This window comes from Pseudonaja textilis, chromosome 1 (genome assembly GCF_049901715.1).
Source record: "Pseudonaja textilis isolate UNSWEBS1 chromosome 1, rPseTex1.2, whole genome shotgun sequence".
Classification (NCBI taxonomy): Eukaryota; Metazoa; Chordata; class Lepidosauria; order Squamata; family Elapidae; genus Pseudonaja; species Pseudonaja textilis.
The window spans coordinates 52,663,200-52,679,401 of record NC_141990.1 but is presented as its reverse complement, the minus strand read 5'-3'; the positions used below and the strand labels follow the sequence as shown (position 1 = coordinate 52,679,401).

Sequence of the window (16,202 nt, the reverse complement as noted above, 5' to 3'; positions counted from 1 at the left end):
CAGATCTCTCTCTCGGAAAAACGGGTTTCTTAAATCTGAGCATAGCAAAAACAAAAGATCAGTTATGCATGGGGAATGGAAAGAAAACATTTAAACATGTTTAGATATCTTTCTTTACTTACTTTTCAAATATATCTTTCTTTTTCCTCTACCAATTATGTATACAAGTATAATGGTGAGAACCGCAAGCAAATCATGAAAATGTAAACATCTGAACGAGTCTTATAAGAAGAAATACACAGTAGATTGGCTTATCTTGAATTGTTTAGTTGGTGTTTTCTTCACCATAAGCGCCTGGTTGAGCGTGTTCTGCCACCAATATCTCACTATTCATATTTAACCAGAGGTTTTAAACTAGGTGTTGCTATAAATACAATTTCTGTAGTTTCTTTTTAATTTCTCTTCTTTTTTTTTCTAGAGCAAATCGTGGCGGAAAATCAAGAACATGGTGCATTGGTCCCCCTTTGTTATGTCCTTTAAGAAGAAATATCCCTGGATCCAATTAGCAGGGCATGCAGGTAATACAGATCACGTTCTGCCATTTGCCTCTCAGAGGGAAACTTCATTTAGGGAAAAGAAAATGCTCAGAAAGTCTCTTGGGGAATTTAAGATAATTAGCTAGTCTCAACATAAATTACTTCCGTAAATTGAATTATAAGTACTTGTGTTTTTCTCCTACTGTTTTATCATAATAAGGTCAAATTAGGTTTGTACTAGAATTGCTGATTTGTTTTAGACATAGAAGAGCAGGCACCTGAGGAAATCAGTAATGCCCAAGAAATTGACTGTTCTGATTTTAAAACTATTTTAATCAAATGATTACAATAAATGCAAAGCTATTTGGCAAGAAGACACCAACTTCTAACATAATTTTTAATAATAATAATGATGATGCTGACGCTGATGATGTATTAAATTTATATGCTGCCCAACTCCCAGTTATTCTGGGATTTCTGAAATAGTTTTTGCTTAAGGAGAATGACTCTACCTTATATAATAGTCTCCTTAAACATTCCTAGAAAATAAAAATAATGTGTGTGCAATCTAGTGTTTGTCTGGAAATGTGTCACTGTCATAAAAAATGGCAAAAATAAATTGGGGGCTAGAAGATATCATGAGACTCATCCTTGGGAAGGAGTTTTGAAACAAGCTGTGACAACCATTTCATAAGTATGCATAACTTCCTATGACAGCCGCTTTACCCATTATTTTTATCTTAAAATTCCAGTTGTGCTCAACAACTCCAAAATATTACTTAACTTTGAATTATATGTAAAATCTTAAAACTGTAATGCTACTTGAAATATTTGACCCAGGGACTAATATATTATATCCTCCCCTTGTCCTGTCATGTTAACAGTTTGGGCACAAAGCAAGCCTAGGACTCTGTTGCAGACAACTCTGAATTTCTTATAAAACAAATCTTCTGTGCGTCTTAGAAAAAATAGTATCCTGATACTGCATCAGAATGATCCATGCAGTATAGGCCCTTCTCCATATTGAGGATGTCCTGAGTATGCCTCCTATAGAGAATTATAAAGTTGTTTTTGTAAGCAAAGCAATATTGTTAGTTTCCTATGCAGTTTTTTAGATGTTAAGACTTCCCTCTAATTTCCATCTGCTACTATGTGATAGGAGTCAATTCTTCCCACAGAGTTCCCAGTTATCTACCCAAACAGCTCTAAGTTATATTATTAAAGTAGGGGTGGAGCACCTCTGGCCTGTGAGTCTGTAAGTTTTGCACATCCATTAGGATCAAAACTCTTGTGGAAGAGCTTTTCCCGTCCACAAAGTCCTGTCTACAGAAACAAAGTGAAGATGTTGTAAGAAAAGAGATTCCGGCTTTCCCTCCATGCCTATATATATCCGCAGAATTCTGTGCACAATTCATTGCAAGAAAAGGAAATACAGACTCCTTTTGTGGGGGAGTGGTGATGCCTCAGAAGACATTTACCAGTGATGCCTCAGAAGCATGTGCATGAGCATGTGTTATTTGCCCATCTAGCATTCCTGATGTAATGAAGTTGCACCGCCACTTAGGGAAAACTGCATGATCTGCACATGAACAGGGGTGTCTGTCCTAAATCAAGTAGGACTGTAGTGGATATAGATTTCTGCTCACCTTTCTCTTTTATTCACACATAGAGGATTGATCAAAAGAAAACGAGGAACCCAGAAATGCTTTAAAAAGTGTCATGAAGTAATTTATTGACATTCCCCTACCCCTTTTGTACAAACTCCTTTATACAAACTCCTTTGCAATGTTTAGATAATTTTTAGTACCAAAAGCAGGGAAAAGAGCTTTGTTTGGAGCAACACAATTGACCAGAAAGAAAGTCAGTTATATAATAGTATTTGTGTATGTGGAATTAGCAACATTCTCCTCTATAGTCATTCAACTTGCTCATGAGATGCATATATTTCATATGTCAATAACATGGACATAATGGGTTCAGCTTCATAATCATAAGAGAGTAACCTTAGATCATCTCCTCTTGTACATAAGAGAGTATTGAAACACTTTTATTAGTTGGGATGAGATGCTTTTTCAGTCTCATTTTCTGTCTCTTTCCCACATTAACCGAGGAAAAAAACATTTTAACAAAATATTCTATTTGGTGTTTTTATGCTGCTTTGTCTGAAGTAAATCTATATTATTGCCATTCATTCAATATCATAGTAGAAAGTGTCTAGGTGTACAGAATTAAAAAGAACAAAAGACTAATCTTGTTTGCATTCTCCAGGGTGGTGGCGAGGGGATCCAGGAATGGGTTAATGCTGGTGCTGTAGCTCTGAAGACTGGGTTAAAGTTCTGAGGACACGCCTCCCTGCTAACGGTCCCCAGTTTTAACTCAGTCTTAGAGCTCAACAGAGGGGTTTAACTAGCTCCCAGAACTTGGAGAGCAAGTACACCATTTCTGAATCTTTTCAATCTAGAAAGGGAAAAAAAGAGATAAACTTTGATAGATGGTTTCCTGGCTCCATCCGGTGCAGCCATATTGTGCCGTCTTTGACGGCCACAAGCTCTCAGTTTGCTCCGTGGTTCTGGCCAGCAGAGCCATCTCTCCTCCGGCCCTGGACAGCAGCCGAGGCCCCCTCTTTGGTTCCACGGCTGTGGGGGTTAGAGCCCCAGCCCAAGCAGCACCTATAAAATTTCAGTGTATATAGCCTTGTTTAAATACATTAGAAAAAGCTAAGAATTGTAGCTGATCCCAACTTGTTGCTGTCCAGATGCTACTGAATGTTATAGGAAATGAAATCCTGCATCCTGGAGAGTACCAGGCAGAAGAGCTGGGGCATTCCATAAAAGGGTGAAATATTCTTTGTGGCAACTTTTAAAAATGCTTCCATTTGTATTTTAAAAACAATTTTGTTTTGGTTTGTGTTTTAGGTAGCTTCAAAGCTGCAGCAAATGGAAGGATATTAAAGAAGCATTGTGAGTCTGAACAGCGTTGTTTGGACCGTTTGATGAATGATGTCCTTAAGCCTTATGTTCCTGCCTACCATGGAGATATTGTGAAGGATGGGGAGAGGTATAATCAGATGGAAGATCTCCTAGCTGATTTTGATTCTCCTTGTGTCATGGACTGCAAGATGGGAGTCAGGTTAGCTTTTCTTTATAGACAAAAATATAGAGTAACCTGATTCTTACAACGATCTTTGAAAAGAAATGTGAGGCAAATTATAGATTTTATTACCTATATGTGAAGCCAGCAGAGCAATTTAGCCTTGTCCTGCCCTAACCCTGCTGAGGGCTTGTTAAAGCAACAGTGAAAAACCTACTGATTGGTTTGCTTTAATGCAAATCTGAAGTTCAATTTCACATCGTATGTTTTTGCACGATCACTATAGATCAAGCTGATTTTTATCTCTGTTTGAAATCTGGCAGAGATGATTACCTTGGAAAAAGCAGGTGATTTCATTTTTTAAGTTTAAGCATGGACAGACCAATGAAGCCTGATTGTAGGTGAAAGTTTGTTCTCTCCGCTGAATAACAGAAAGAACAATCCAAAAGAAACTTCCCTAATCTAATGTCATTCTGATTTGCTATTAACTCTCATTACCATGAACCAGTAGATGGTCATGTTGACTGATAAGAACGGTGATGTCTAATATAACTAAAGATATAGTCTGCAATTCTTATCTAAATAATTTAAAACATGGGAATTTGACAAAAGGGGAATTCTAACTCATTTGGACTAGTAGTGTATCTAGGACCTTTATTTTTATCTCACCTTTATTTTTATAAATAATTCAAGGCAGCAAACATACCAAATACTGTTTCCTCCTCTAATTTTCCCTACAACAACAACCCCGTGTTGTGGGTTAGAGAGAGTGACTGGCCCAAGTCATCCAGCTGCCTTTCATGCTTAAGGTGGAACTAGAATTGTGGTTTCCAGGTTTCTTGAGGAAAATGTCCTTCATAAACTACTTTTTAATAGCATTTTTGGAATTGAATTGTGCTCTCTAGCCACTCCATACCCATGATAGATAAGGAAATTCACTGCCCTATATCATCATAAATTTACTCTTTGTGAAAAAGGCTGCTGTTTGATTTAGAATTTTCTTGCACTTAAGGAAAGCAAAACTCAAATTAACTGCATGAATAAATGGAATGACATTCAAAGCTGTGGGTTGACCAGCATATTTTTCCAAAAATGTACATCTTTGTCAGAAAGATAATAGAGGATTACTACAGTTTACTTATTCTAGAAACAACTGTAAATTTGCTGTTCTTCTGTAACTGTGTTTGAGAGTGTGTTTAGCATAGCTCTTCAACTATATATAGAATCTTGGCTGCTTTATTGAAAATAAATATACAGAAATATTATTTAATATTTCAAGCAAATTAATGTCTCCCAGATTTGTTGGAACTGCAGATCCAAAAATTCCCAGATATCATGGCCAGTGGCAAAAGTAACTTCAGACACAATAGTCCTAAGAGTTACTAGGTTCTTAACTAGGTTGGTAAAAAAACCAGTATATATTGGAGAAAATTAGGAGAAACTAAAGGATATGAAATTGTTCAATACCCATGATTAGCAGAATGCAATCCTAGAATGTATTTCTTGTCCACTGAATACTTTGATATAGAGGAATCCTTGGTGCCAATGTTCAGAAAACAGAGTGCTGAGAAGGATCAATTCAGTGTTTTTGTTTTTATTTTATCTCAAACCATAAGCAAGGTTGCACAATTAAGCTGATTTTCAGTAGACAAATTAAATTTGTTTCCTCACACATATATTGGCATCATTTCCATACAGGTGTCACGTAATCATTAATTCAGATGATTTTCAAAGAAATCAGTGAATAGAGATGTGTTGACATTTATTAAGCATTACCTTGAAGATCAGATTTAGAATATGACTGCACAGAAACTGCTGGGAAGCATGCTCTGCTTGTGGCCTTAGCAATAGCAATAGCAATTAGACTTACATACCGCTCCATAGTGCTTTTTACATCGCTCTCTAAGCGGTTTACAGAGTCAGCCTATTGGCCCCAACAATCTGGGTCCTCATTTTACCTACCTCAGAAGGATGGAAGGCTGAGTCAATCTTGAGTCTGGTGAGATTCGAACTGCCAAATTGCAGGCCGCTGACAGACAGCAGAAGTAGCCTGCAGTACTGCATTCTAACTACTGCACCACTGCGGCTACTTAGAAGCTATAAAGAAGATAGTGGATTGTAGGATCACTCAATGTAATCTGGTAGAGTTCTACTTATCATGGTAAGATTTAAGAAAAGAAAACACAACCTGTTCGACCCCTTGGATAGTAGTGTATGACCCTTCAATTCTCAGTAGCTCAGTCAGCATGGCCAATGGCAAGGGATTATGGGAAGAGTAAAATCACTATGGGCACAGTAGGCTGTCTACCCATGATTTAAAATGTTATCATTCTGAGATCAATAAATATGTCAATGAACATTTTGCATATATTGCATGCTGTTCTCAGCACATGTAGCACTTGTACATGTAGACCCTTTCATGTTTGAGATACAAAACAACTGCTAAGAAATTAGAAGCTGTCATGACTAGGGCTGTACTGCAAATATGGAGCTGAATTAAGGTAAAATTAAATCTGTAGTTTATAAGATCTGTAACCAGAATCTTAATATCTAAGGTTAAAGGACACTGGAAAAGTGCAGAGTAGTTGCATATCTTTTATTGAATAAGTACTCCACAGTGATATTTCAAGAAGTACAGTACAGCTTTTGGAGAACAGAGCTCTCTGGTGGGCAAATGGGGAAAATTAACAAAACAACAATAACCATTTTTGTTCAATCTATTGTATTCCATACCTAGGTTCATTGTATGACAAATAACATGAAATGTCAGTAGCATTCTTTCATGTCTACTTGCCAGTAAATGATGGATGCACTTTAGATATGGAAAACATCCCCAAATACACAATTTAATATCTTAAGGAAACCATTCACATCTATCATGGAGCTTTCAGAACAACTAGTGACTCAGACCATCTCTGGCTACTTACTGTATGCATCATTGAAGAAGAAAACAATTGTTTTTTGTCTTCATATCATGTACTTTGGAAATTAAGGTTTCTTCATCCTTTCAGAGTAGGCTATACAGGAAGGACCATGCTCTTGGAGGATAATTCTGTCTGCATTAGAGAGTGCTTCCAATATTTAAATCTGATTGACTCCAATATGTTGACTTCAATGGTTCAAAAAAATTGCCATTGTTATACTGATTATAGATGATGTTGGCTTCCATAATATTGGAATAAATGAAGATGCTCTAGAGTATGGATAAGTAATTTGTATCCCTCTATGATGCCCAACAATAATACTTTTTTTCAGTTTGAATAACTCATTTTGACATGAATGGGGCGTTTATATCAAGTAGGACATTTATAAAGATGTGCCTGCATTTGTAGGGGGGGGGAGTGGGAGTTGGGGTTAATATTTATAAACATAAAAAAATTATCCTTCTAGATAGGAAGGAACCTGCACTGCACTTATTGCATATTGAGAAGATAGGAAGGAACCTGTTCATCTGCCCAGACATCTGTGACATAGTAGTAATAAATTGGTTTCCAAATATGGTAATGTGAACATACATTGTCTTTGCAGGACCTATTTGGAAGAGGAATTATCAAAGGCCAGAAAGAAGCCAAGTTTGCGGAAAGACATGTATCAGAAGATGATCGAAGTAGATCCTGAGGCTCCGACTGAGGAAGAGAACTCTCAACATGCAGTGACCAAGCCTCGATACATGCAGTGGAGAGAAACTATAAGTTCTACAGCAACGTTAGGGTTTCGGATTGAAGGAATAAAGGTAGACTTTCTGATTTGTCTGTTGCAACAGTGCATGGGAAATGAATCTGTGATTAACTTGTCATGTAATGTAAAATGTCAGATATTTTTGTCTAGGTTTAACAATTCCATATATAATATATCTTTGCAAAGTACATATTATTGAGACAAGTTTCTTTGGAGACAGATGTGATTTCCGATTATTAACTTGGTATGGCAGGATCATGAATTCTTTGTGGCATTAACTCTTTCCCTTCTCCTTTTTGTGTTAAATCATTGGACATATGCAGTTGACAGTTATAAAACTTCTTGCCTTGCTCTGCCTTGCCGTATTACATTATTATGTAAAGTTCATATAATAATAGTTTTTAACCTACTTATTCAACCAAGAGATTGGTCTTATGAATGGATAATATAGCAACGTGTGAATTTTTCCTAAGAGACTCTGACTAGTGCAATCCAGTATGATTCTTCAGAGGCCTAGGTTCACTACATCCTCATCCTTATGAGCCATTTTGTCTGGCTACAAAAGCCATTTTGTCTGGCTACAAAAAAGGAATGGACTGATTCATGGAAGTCATGGGAATCAATGGGAAAGTAGTAGGGAACAGACTGTTGGACTAGATTTAGCCAGAGTCCAATTCAGCAGGTCATTGCTTATGTTCATATAAGTGGAATGTGTCTCATACCTTATTCTTCCTTGTCTATCTGGGCAACAGTAAAAGCTCAGATGTAAAGGGTTTACTGGATGTTGCAGACATTACAACATTCCCCAATTGTTTGGATATCTGAAGAAGTACAAAAAGGGTAATAGAGTGACATTAACACATTGAAACTTTTGGCGGTGTCTCTGGTGGTTTCAGATACAATTATTGGAGCCCAAAGCATGCAAGTATCTCATTTTCAGGAATGTGAAAGCAAAAGTAAAACTAAGATTTGTGATGGCGAACCTATGCCATGCGTGCTAGAAGTGGCATGCAGAGCCACTTTTGCTGACATGTGAGAGGTCGCCCGGAAGAGCCCCACTGCACATGTGTGTGCGCCGCCTGCTTGACAGCTGATTGTTGGGTATCTAGCGTGCATGCACAGGGGGAGGGGTGTGTGTGGGAGATGCGCCCATGCGCAGAGACACGCAGTGCACGTGGAGGTGAGTGCAGGCACAGGGAGTGGCCTGTGTGTATTGCCTTCTGGGTGCTGGCACATGAGTGCGTGCATGAGAGCAATTTTCGGCGCAGGAGCCAAAAAAAGTTAGCCACCACTGGACTAGAGGAACTATGGTGCCAAATGAGAGAGATAGTTTGTCATTCCAATACAGTTCTAAACTACACCAGTGAGTTATATCTGCTTGCTTATATTAGCTCCAACTTTGGGCATCTTTGTGCTCATTAAACTAAAGCTTAAGAGGAGGGTTATATAATAAATCCCATGGGTTTAAATCAGGGGTGTCAAACTCAAGGCCTGTGAGCCAGATCTGTCTCACGGAGTGCTTAGATCTGGCCTGCAGGACCACCCTGGAAACAGTGAAGGTCCAGCCCGCAGTGCCTCTGCCAGTGAACACAAAGCTCAGGAGGGCCACACGCAGCTATCCTGGGCTCCGTTTTCGGCCACGATGGTCTCCTGCAACTCTCTGCCAGTGAAAATAAAGCTCAGGAGGCACACATGCCCCCCAAAACTTCATTTTGCTGGCTATAGGAGGCTGTTGCAGCCGAAAACGGGGCCCAGGAGCCCGTTTTCACTAGCAGAGCTCTCAGGCCACCACAGGCACCCCCAACACGAGTGATGTCATGGTACCACCCCCCCGCCCCCACCCCCCGAGGTCGAACACAACCCTCATGCGGCATTCAATGAAAACAAGTTTGACACTCGTGGTTTAAACGAACATTGGATAGTAGATTTAGGAATAACATTACTGAGTTTAATGAAATAATGGTCTGCAGCTTCCACTTGTTGCACTTACAATAGCTTACTACATTAAAACCTTAATATAATAACTTGTAAGACAGAAAGTTGGGGTAAACATATAGATTCTTTCCAGCCTTATAATTTCCATGATGCCAAAATGCATTCTGTTGAAGCGCTACATATCTAGCATTGTTCAATATGGTATCTCTCAAGAAATGGTTATTTCTCACCTCCTTTGCAATCATATTCAAAATAATCCATATCAAACCCTCCAAAAAGTTTCAAATGGAAGAAAAATGCCTCCAACAGCAGCAGCTGGATGCAACTGATTTCACTTAGAAAGCTATAAACATAGAAATGACTTCTCCAGCGTCCCCAGAACAACAAAAAAGCAGTCTTCCCCCACCCACCATGACTGTTTATTAAGCTCTGATTACCATCTCAAATTTTTTGCCCTAAATTTTGTCATAGGATATAGTGAGTTCTGTTTAGTGATCAGCAAGTGGTATTAATAGAAAAAGCTTCTTCGGGGTAATAGCCATGTTTTTGTCATTGTTTTTTTTTAAAGAAAGAAGATGGCACTGTGAACAGGGATTTCAAGAAGACTCGGACAAAGGAACAAGTCATGGACGCCTTCAGGGAATTTACAAAAGGAAACCATAACATTCTGGTGAATCACTCTAACTATTTCCTTTGGCGTTCCTTACTTTGGATTAATTTAACATCCAAAACCACATGCTAAAATGGAAAGGGGAGATGTGTAATGACTTGGGCAATACTTTCACTCAAGGATCAGCAGGCCACAACTGCCCCCAAATCCATTTTTATGCTCCTTTGAATTCTACTCCCACCCCAATATCGTGCTGCCAAAATTCAGCAGCAGGAAAATGGTGGGATTTGGGTGGGAATCTTTTTACTAATGAGCCCCTAAAATAAGTGATACACCTCTGGGCTTAGCACCCACTTTGTGTAAAAACAATACAGGCACCACAGCTAAGTAAGCCCAAAATATTGTTTTTTGAAATAGTTGATGATGTCATAGTAATATGCTTTTGCAGGGCTCCAAAATAAAAATAAGTGTTGCCACTGAACAAAATAAAGTTGCCTCTTGCTTTAACTAGACTAAGCCCTTAAATAGATTGGTTCAAATTATGACATCTTGCTCAAAGCTTTTCAATCTCTTCATGTTATAAAAATAATTTTAAATTTTAAATGTTCCTTAGAAGAAACTGATTTTGAAAGGAAGCATATAAAAATTGAAATATATAGTCAAAATTGTGTTATCTCTTTAGTTTGTTGAATGTATTAATGTTAAGACCAATCAGATTTAATAGAATATTTTTCTTCTTCTTTTTTTATTAAATTGCTATCTGTTTATTTTCTAGAGCCAATGTACCATTCTAATCCACAGAGTCAGTACAGTTTACAAACCCCTTTCCAATAAAAGGATTAAAAAGTAATATATTAAAATCGCAAACAAATTAAGACAAACAGTAAATTACCATTTGCAATAAACTTTGCACAAAGTAATAAACAAATTTCACACACATAACAACTGTAGGGAGCTTCCTTCTACACAAGAATCAAAGGGCTTTGAAATAGCCAGACCTTAAGACTTTTCAGAATGTTAACAGGAAAGGGACTAGTCTAATCTTGCGGAGGTGAGTGGGTGGGCAGTCTGTTTTCACAAAGAAGACTCATCCTCAGAATCCCTGTGGATGATGTTCTCTTAAAAAAGGACTTAACATATGGATGGAAATGGAAATGAGAGCAGGATATTCAGGTCCCAAACCATATACGTTACTATAGGAAAGTAACTAGCAATCATCACAGTTGCTGGAATAGTGTGTCACATAGGAATACCTTATAATAGCTATCATTACTCAAGCCACTGCATTCTGAAGCAGCCAATACAGGGCATATTGCAATATTCCAAAAACAGTTAATTAAGGTATGAGACTCTTTTCAAGCAAAGTTGTACCTGACGCATGAGATGTAATTTATGCAAAGACCCCAACTAGCCACAATGTTACCTGCTCTTTGCTAAAAAGCTGGGCATGTAGGAAGAGCCCTAGATTTTGAATCAGTTCTGTCTAGGATAGTGCAATCTGTCTAGAACTAGCTATCCGTCTTGCTGGGATTAAGCCTAAGCCTCTTCTTTTCCATCCATATCTTGATAGCCTCCAGCCATCAAGAGAGAACATTAGTCATGTCTCTTCCTTGGCCCAGGATCAAGATATACAACTGAGTTCTATCTGCATACTGAAGATGCTTAACCATGACTTCTCCCAATAGCTTCATATAAGGAGATGTTAAAAAGAAGAAATGAGAAAACCAAGCCTTGCAAGACACCATAATATTACTCATAATATTACTTGAGTAATTATTCCATTACTCAAAAAGGAAGAGAACAATTTGCAAAACGGCTTCCCCAAACCTAACCCATATAGTTCAAGTTCAACCAAGAAGGACAACCTAAAGTCACCCAGCACCATAAAATCGAGTAACTCCATCACCACCCCAGAAATGAGGTTGAGCAGTGCTGGAAGGGATATGTTCAATGTGAAATAATTTTTATGCAAATAAATTTGCTTGCAATCCTGTCTTGTAGGAAGGTGTGAACAAAATTAAAGTTAAGTGAACAGTCTGTGCTTCAGAGCTTACTATAGCACTCAAAGGACTTGTGTGATGTATTCCCTCCTCTACTCTCACCTTTTATTCATTTTTTATAAGTCACTGGTATCTGGGCTGAGATATGGGTCATACCTGATTCAGGAATAATGCCTTGGCTTATGTGTGTGTTGTGTGTGTTGTGTTGTGTTGTGTTATGTGCACGAATGCATGCAAATACAGCATGTATGAGTTATATATATATTTTCTTGCAACTTCAGAACAGTTATCTTAACCGGTTAAAGGGAATACGTGATACTTTGGAAACATCACCATTCTTCAAGACCCATGAGGTAAAATTATTCATTTCCCCTTTTGTCTTTTAAAAAACTAGAGCTAGGTCAAATCATATCACCTAAACACACAAATGGAAATCATTGGGCATTTGGTTCATGAAAATTCAAAAATATGCCTATACATCACAACTGTGTGCATTGAGAACCCACGGAAACAATTTTTACTGCCTCACATGCTGAAATATTGCTACTTTCAGTTTTTAATTTGTTAATACAAATATCCTGTAGATATATATTTTTAAAATTGTAATCTTATCTTCAGAAGAATTTGTAACACTTGTTCTTTAATTCCTGCTCTGGGATCCTCAGTTCTTTTGCATTTGCTTTTGCAGGTAATTGGGAGTTCCCTTCTCTTCATCCATGACAAGAAGGAGCAGGCCAAAGTATGGATGATTGATTTTGGGAAAACCACTCCACTTCCAGAGGGACAGGTTCTGCAGCACAACGTGCCCTGGATAGAGGGGAACAGAGAGGATGGCTACCTCTGGGGGCTGGATAATCTTATTGAGATCCTAACAGAGTTGTCTCAACATGAAGATCTGCATTAAAACCAAGAGTCCACAGTCCACCACCTAGTTCCTCCAACTGACTTTCTGATCTGCACTACAAGACACTTTTCTTCCATGTTCTCTTCCAGTTCTAAAATTTAAAAGTTCCTTTTCTTTTATTTAAGGCAGAGATCCCCAAACGTAGCACTTTAAGACTTGTAGACTTCAACACCAAGAATTCTCCAGCCAGCTATGCTGGAGAATTCTGGGAGTTGAAGTCCACAAGTCTTAAAGATGCCAAGTTTGGGGACCCATGATTTAAGGTGTAAATAAAATGTAATTTTCCCAAAGAAACACTGAACAAGAAGTTAATCCAGATAGCAATATTGGCCTTGGGAGTTAGGTCTCCTGCATCCTAAAACGGAAAATAACTTTTGTATAAAAAATCTGATAAAAGTTATTATGTGCCTGAGTACCAGAAAGATAATGCTCTAGACTTGTTTAAATTGTATCTAGTTAATAATCTCTAGAGTAAAGGATGCATTTGTAGTTATCTGCTGCCCTCTCATGTCCAAAGCTAGCATTTGGGGCAACTGATGTTGAAAACATGCTTATATTGGGCATTTTTTATAGGTGTTCTTTCTTTGTGGGAATGCCCCACAAAAGGAATGGTAGCAATTTATATTTACTAACTGTCCTAAATATAAGAATTAGAATATAATAGCTTATAGGAATAATTAAACATCAGATAGACTTTTCTACATAAGGAAGTAATTTCTTGTTGGCTTACTGTGCAATATATACATAGTTGTAGCAACTGCAGAAGTTTGCCTTTGTGGGTTACATTACACGGTGCATTCATTTAGCTACTGAAATTAGTTTGGACTACTGAAAACAAGGGTCTGATCCTTTCTCTACCCTTCCATTAATTTGGGATGACCTGGCCACATGGCAGGAAAGGGGCTGCTGCAGAGTAACAAAGGCACTGACTGCCGTCCTCTGGGTGTCTTTTTGTTAGCACTGCAGTACCTTTTGAACATGATAGTGCATTCTCAGGTGAGTTCCCAAATCATTCCAAATCTCCCATTGTAAGAAGAGATATTAACTAGACCTAACATATCAGCAAGCAGAGTATTATAATGGTAAAGTCTGTATGTCTGGCAAGGAATATGGGAAAGGTGATGGTAAGTAATTTGGTAGCAATATAGGCAGACTCTAAATGAGGATTTGCCACATTCAGTCTTGCAAATATATCTGAGTCTCTATTTAGGATATACAAGTTATTATACAAGTTCCTGGAACATTTGAATTGGACTGCTGAAATCAAGCGATCAGCAACTGGGAGAGAAATATTATTGGTGCATTTGATTTTCTTTGGAGAACTCAATACTGCAGAAACAAGACAAGACTATAAGTCTATGTTACATTTTTTTCTGAGCCATTTCCTGGCTATTGTTTTCAACCTTTCCATATTTATAATGTATTCCATATTCTATAGCTAATATGTTGTTACTATTCTTCCAAACAGTAATGCTGTAATCCTGTTTCTTGCATCCAGAGGTGCTGTCCTTGAAACAATTGCATTTGTTTTAGAGAGCAGCTATTCATTGGCATTCAGTCCCTTTGAAAGCTTTCCAGAAAGATTCTATCCCATTGTTTCATTCGTGTATCACTAAGATAATATTTCGTTTTTTTTAGTGCTGTTGTAAATAATTGCTTTGCTTAAAAGGTTTTTCCCTTCAGGCTTCTTATGCTGTTTAATAATAGCCTATGCTGAAAGTGCCTTATGGACTAGTGTCTGTTCCACTCAGTGTCATGAAAAAATTTGTGGTTTTTTTAAAGTACTATTTATTGTCATACTTTTACAGTAGTTATCTAGAACACTAAGTCTTAATGCATGGAATTTTGTAAAGGATAATGCTTGGCGTTTGCAATCTCTTTCTGCATTTATGGAAAGAGGAAGACCATGAAACAGCTTCAAGTCATCCTATTTTAAAAATGTATTTAGCTTTTAAATTACTTCTATTAGATACTTTTTTTAAAAAAAATGCTGGTTTGTTTGTAAAATAAGATTCTTTGCTTTATGGCTTTTAAAGAAGTGAAATGTTTCTCCAGATATCTTTTGGATCTTTCTGGAGGCTGGAACTATTGCTGTGAGGTATTTCTCCTAACACTTTCCACCCCGTTCCCCTTGATTAGCAGGGAGATGAGGAACCCTCAGAGGAACATCACCAGTGCACAATGCCTGTAAGTCAAACAACTTAAAATAAAAACATACAACATGATTTTTTGTTGTGATAGATTATCATTTGTAATTGTTTACATCAGATATTCTGGTCGTGAGAGGCTGGTGTAAGAAATTTTATATTTCTTAATATACAATACTTTGATCTACTGACCGGTACCACAGTGTTGACAATATGGGACAATCAAGGTCCTAAATTCTATCATACCAAAATTACTAAATTTCCAAATCTACCTACTTAACACCTTGATATACATTTAGATTTTGGTATAGGTGTATAATTGTCTGATATTCAAGTCAATGAATTATTCAATTCAAACTAGTACAATAGACCCTCTGGTCACGACCACAATTCATTCCATAACTTTGGTCGCAACCCGATTTGGTTGTGACCCAAACTTAATTTTGGAAATTTAGCGCTTTTAAAAAAATGGTGTGGAAGGGGAAATCGGCCGCGAAAAAAGTGAATTTTTTGGTCGGAACCCGATTTGGTCATGATCAGAAGTGTTTGTGACCAGAAGTTCTACTGTATAGCAAAAAGTAATATTTTAGAGATATTTAATATCTTGAATTTAAGCCATGCTAATGAATTCTTAAACACCAATTATTTTGTATTTTTATGCCAGTATTTTTTATTCCACCTTACTATGTATCTCAATAAACAAACTAATTCTTAACAAGCATGTTCCTACAAGGTGAGAGCTATAAGTATTCATTGGGGTATAAATAAGTAACAGAAAAATATAAGTCAGTTCAGTGTTCTATTTTTCTGTACGGTCTCTATCTATAATGCACATAAGATTGTGCATACTATAGTAAGCAATTTGGAAATAAGTCCCAGCGCTATCACTTAAATAGCATACTGTCATATTAAACTATTTGTAATAGAAAGTTCTTTTTTCTCAGAGTTCTGGCTCTTTTCAGTTACCCAGATTGGACTTTATTCTGATATCCCAGAATTAGGTTCTTTGAATGGTAGACAGCTTGATTGGTATATTCAAAAATTTAGCCACATTTTAACACGCAAACTAACATAATAGGGACAGTGTTGCTGTGTTGCTTTATATGTTGAACAGAATAACAGGGAGCTTGTAGTTCTTCTAGTTCAACCTCCTGCTTAGGCAGGAAACCTACACCCCTTCAGGCAAATGGTTATCCAATCTCTTCTTAAAAACTTCCAATGTTGGAGCATTTACAACTTCTGGAGCAAGTTGTTCCACTGATTAAATGTTCTGTCAGGAAATTTCTTCTTAGTTCTAAGTTGCTTCTCTCTTTGATTAGTTTCCACCCATTGCTTCTTATCCTACCCTCAGGTGCTTTGGAG

The 16,202-nt window shown here is 37.5% G+C and overlaps 1 protein-coding gene across 2 annotated transcripts in view; it reads left to right on the top strand.

Moving 5' to 3' along the window:
* ITPKB (inositol-trisphosphate 3-kinase B) overlaps window positions 1-14,918 on the top strand; it is a 67,966-nt gene extending 53,048 nt beyond the window's left edge. For both annotated transcript variants that reach the window (XM_026695647.2, XM_026695648.2), the window contains exons 3-8: window positions 419-518; window positions 3,392-3,605; window positions 7,095-7,299; window positions 9,748-9,849; window positions 12,071-12,142; window positions 12,478-14,918. In XM_026695647.2, coding sequence (XP_026551432.2) covers window positions 419-518; window positions 3,392-3,605; window positions 7,095-7,299; window positions 9,748-9,849; window positions 12,071-12,142; window positions 12,478-12,693 — 909 coding nt within the window. In that variant the 3' untranslated portion in view covers window positions 12,694-14,918. The remainder of the gene's footprint in view (window positions 1-418; window positions 519-3,391; window positions 3,606-7,094; window positions 7,300-9,747; window positions 9,850-12,070; window positions 12,143-12,477) is intronic.
* Window positions 14,919-16,202: the final 1,284 nt, after the last annotated feature.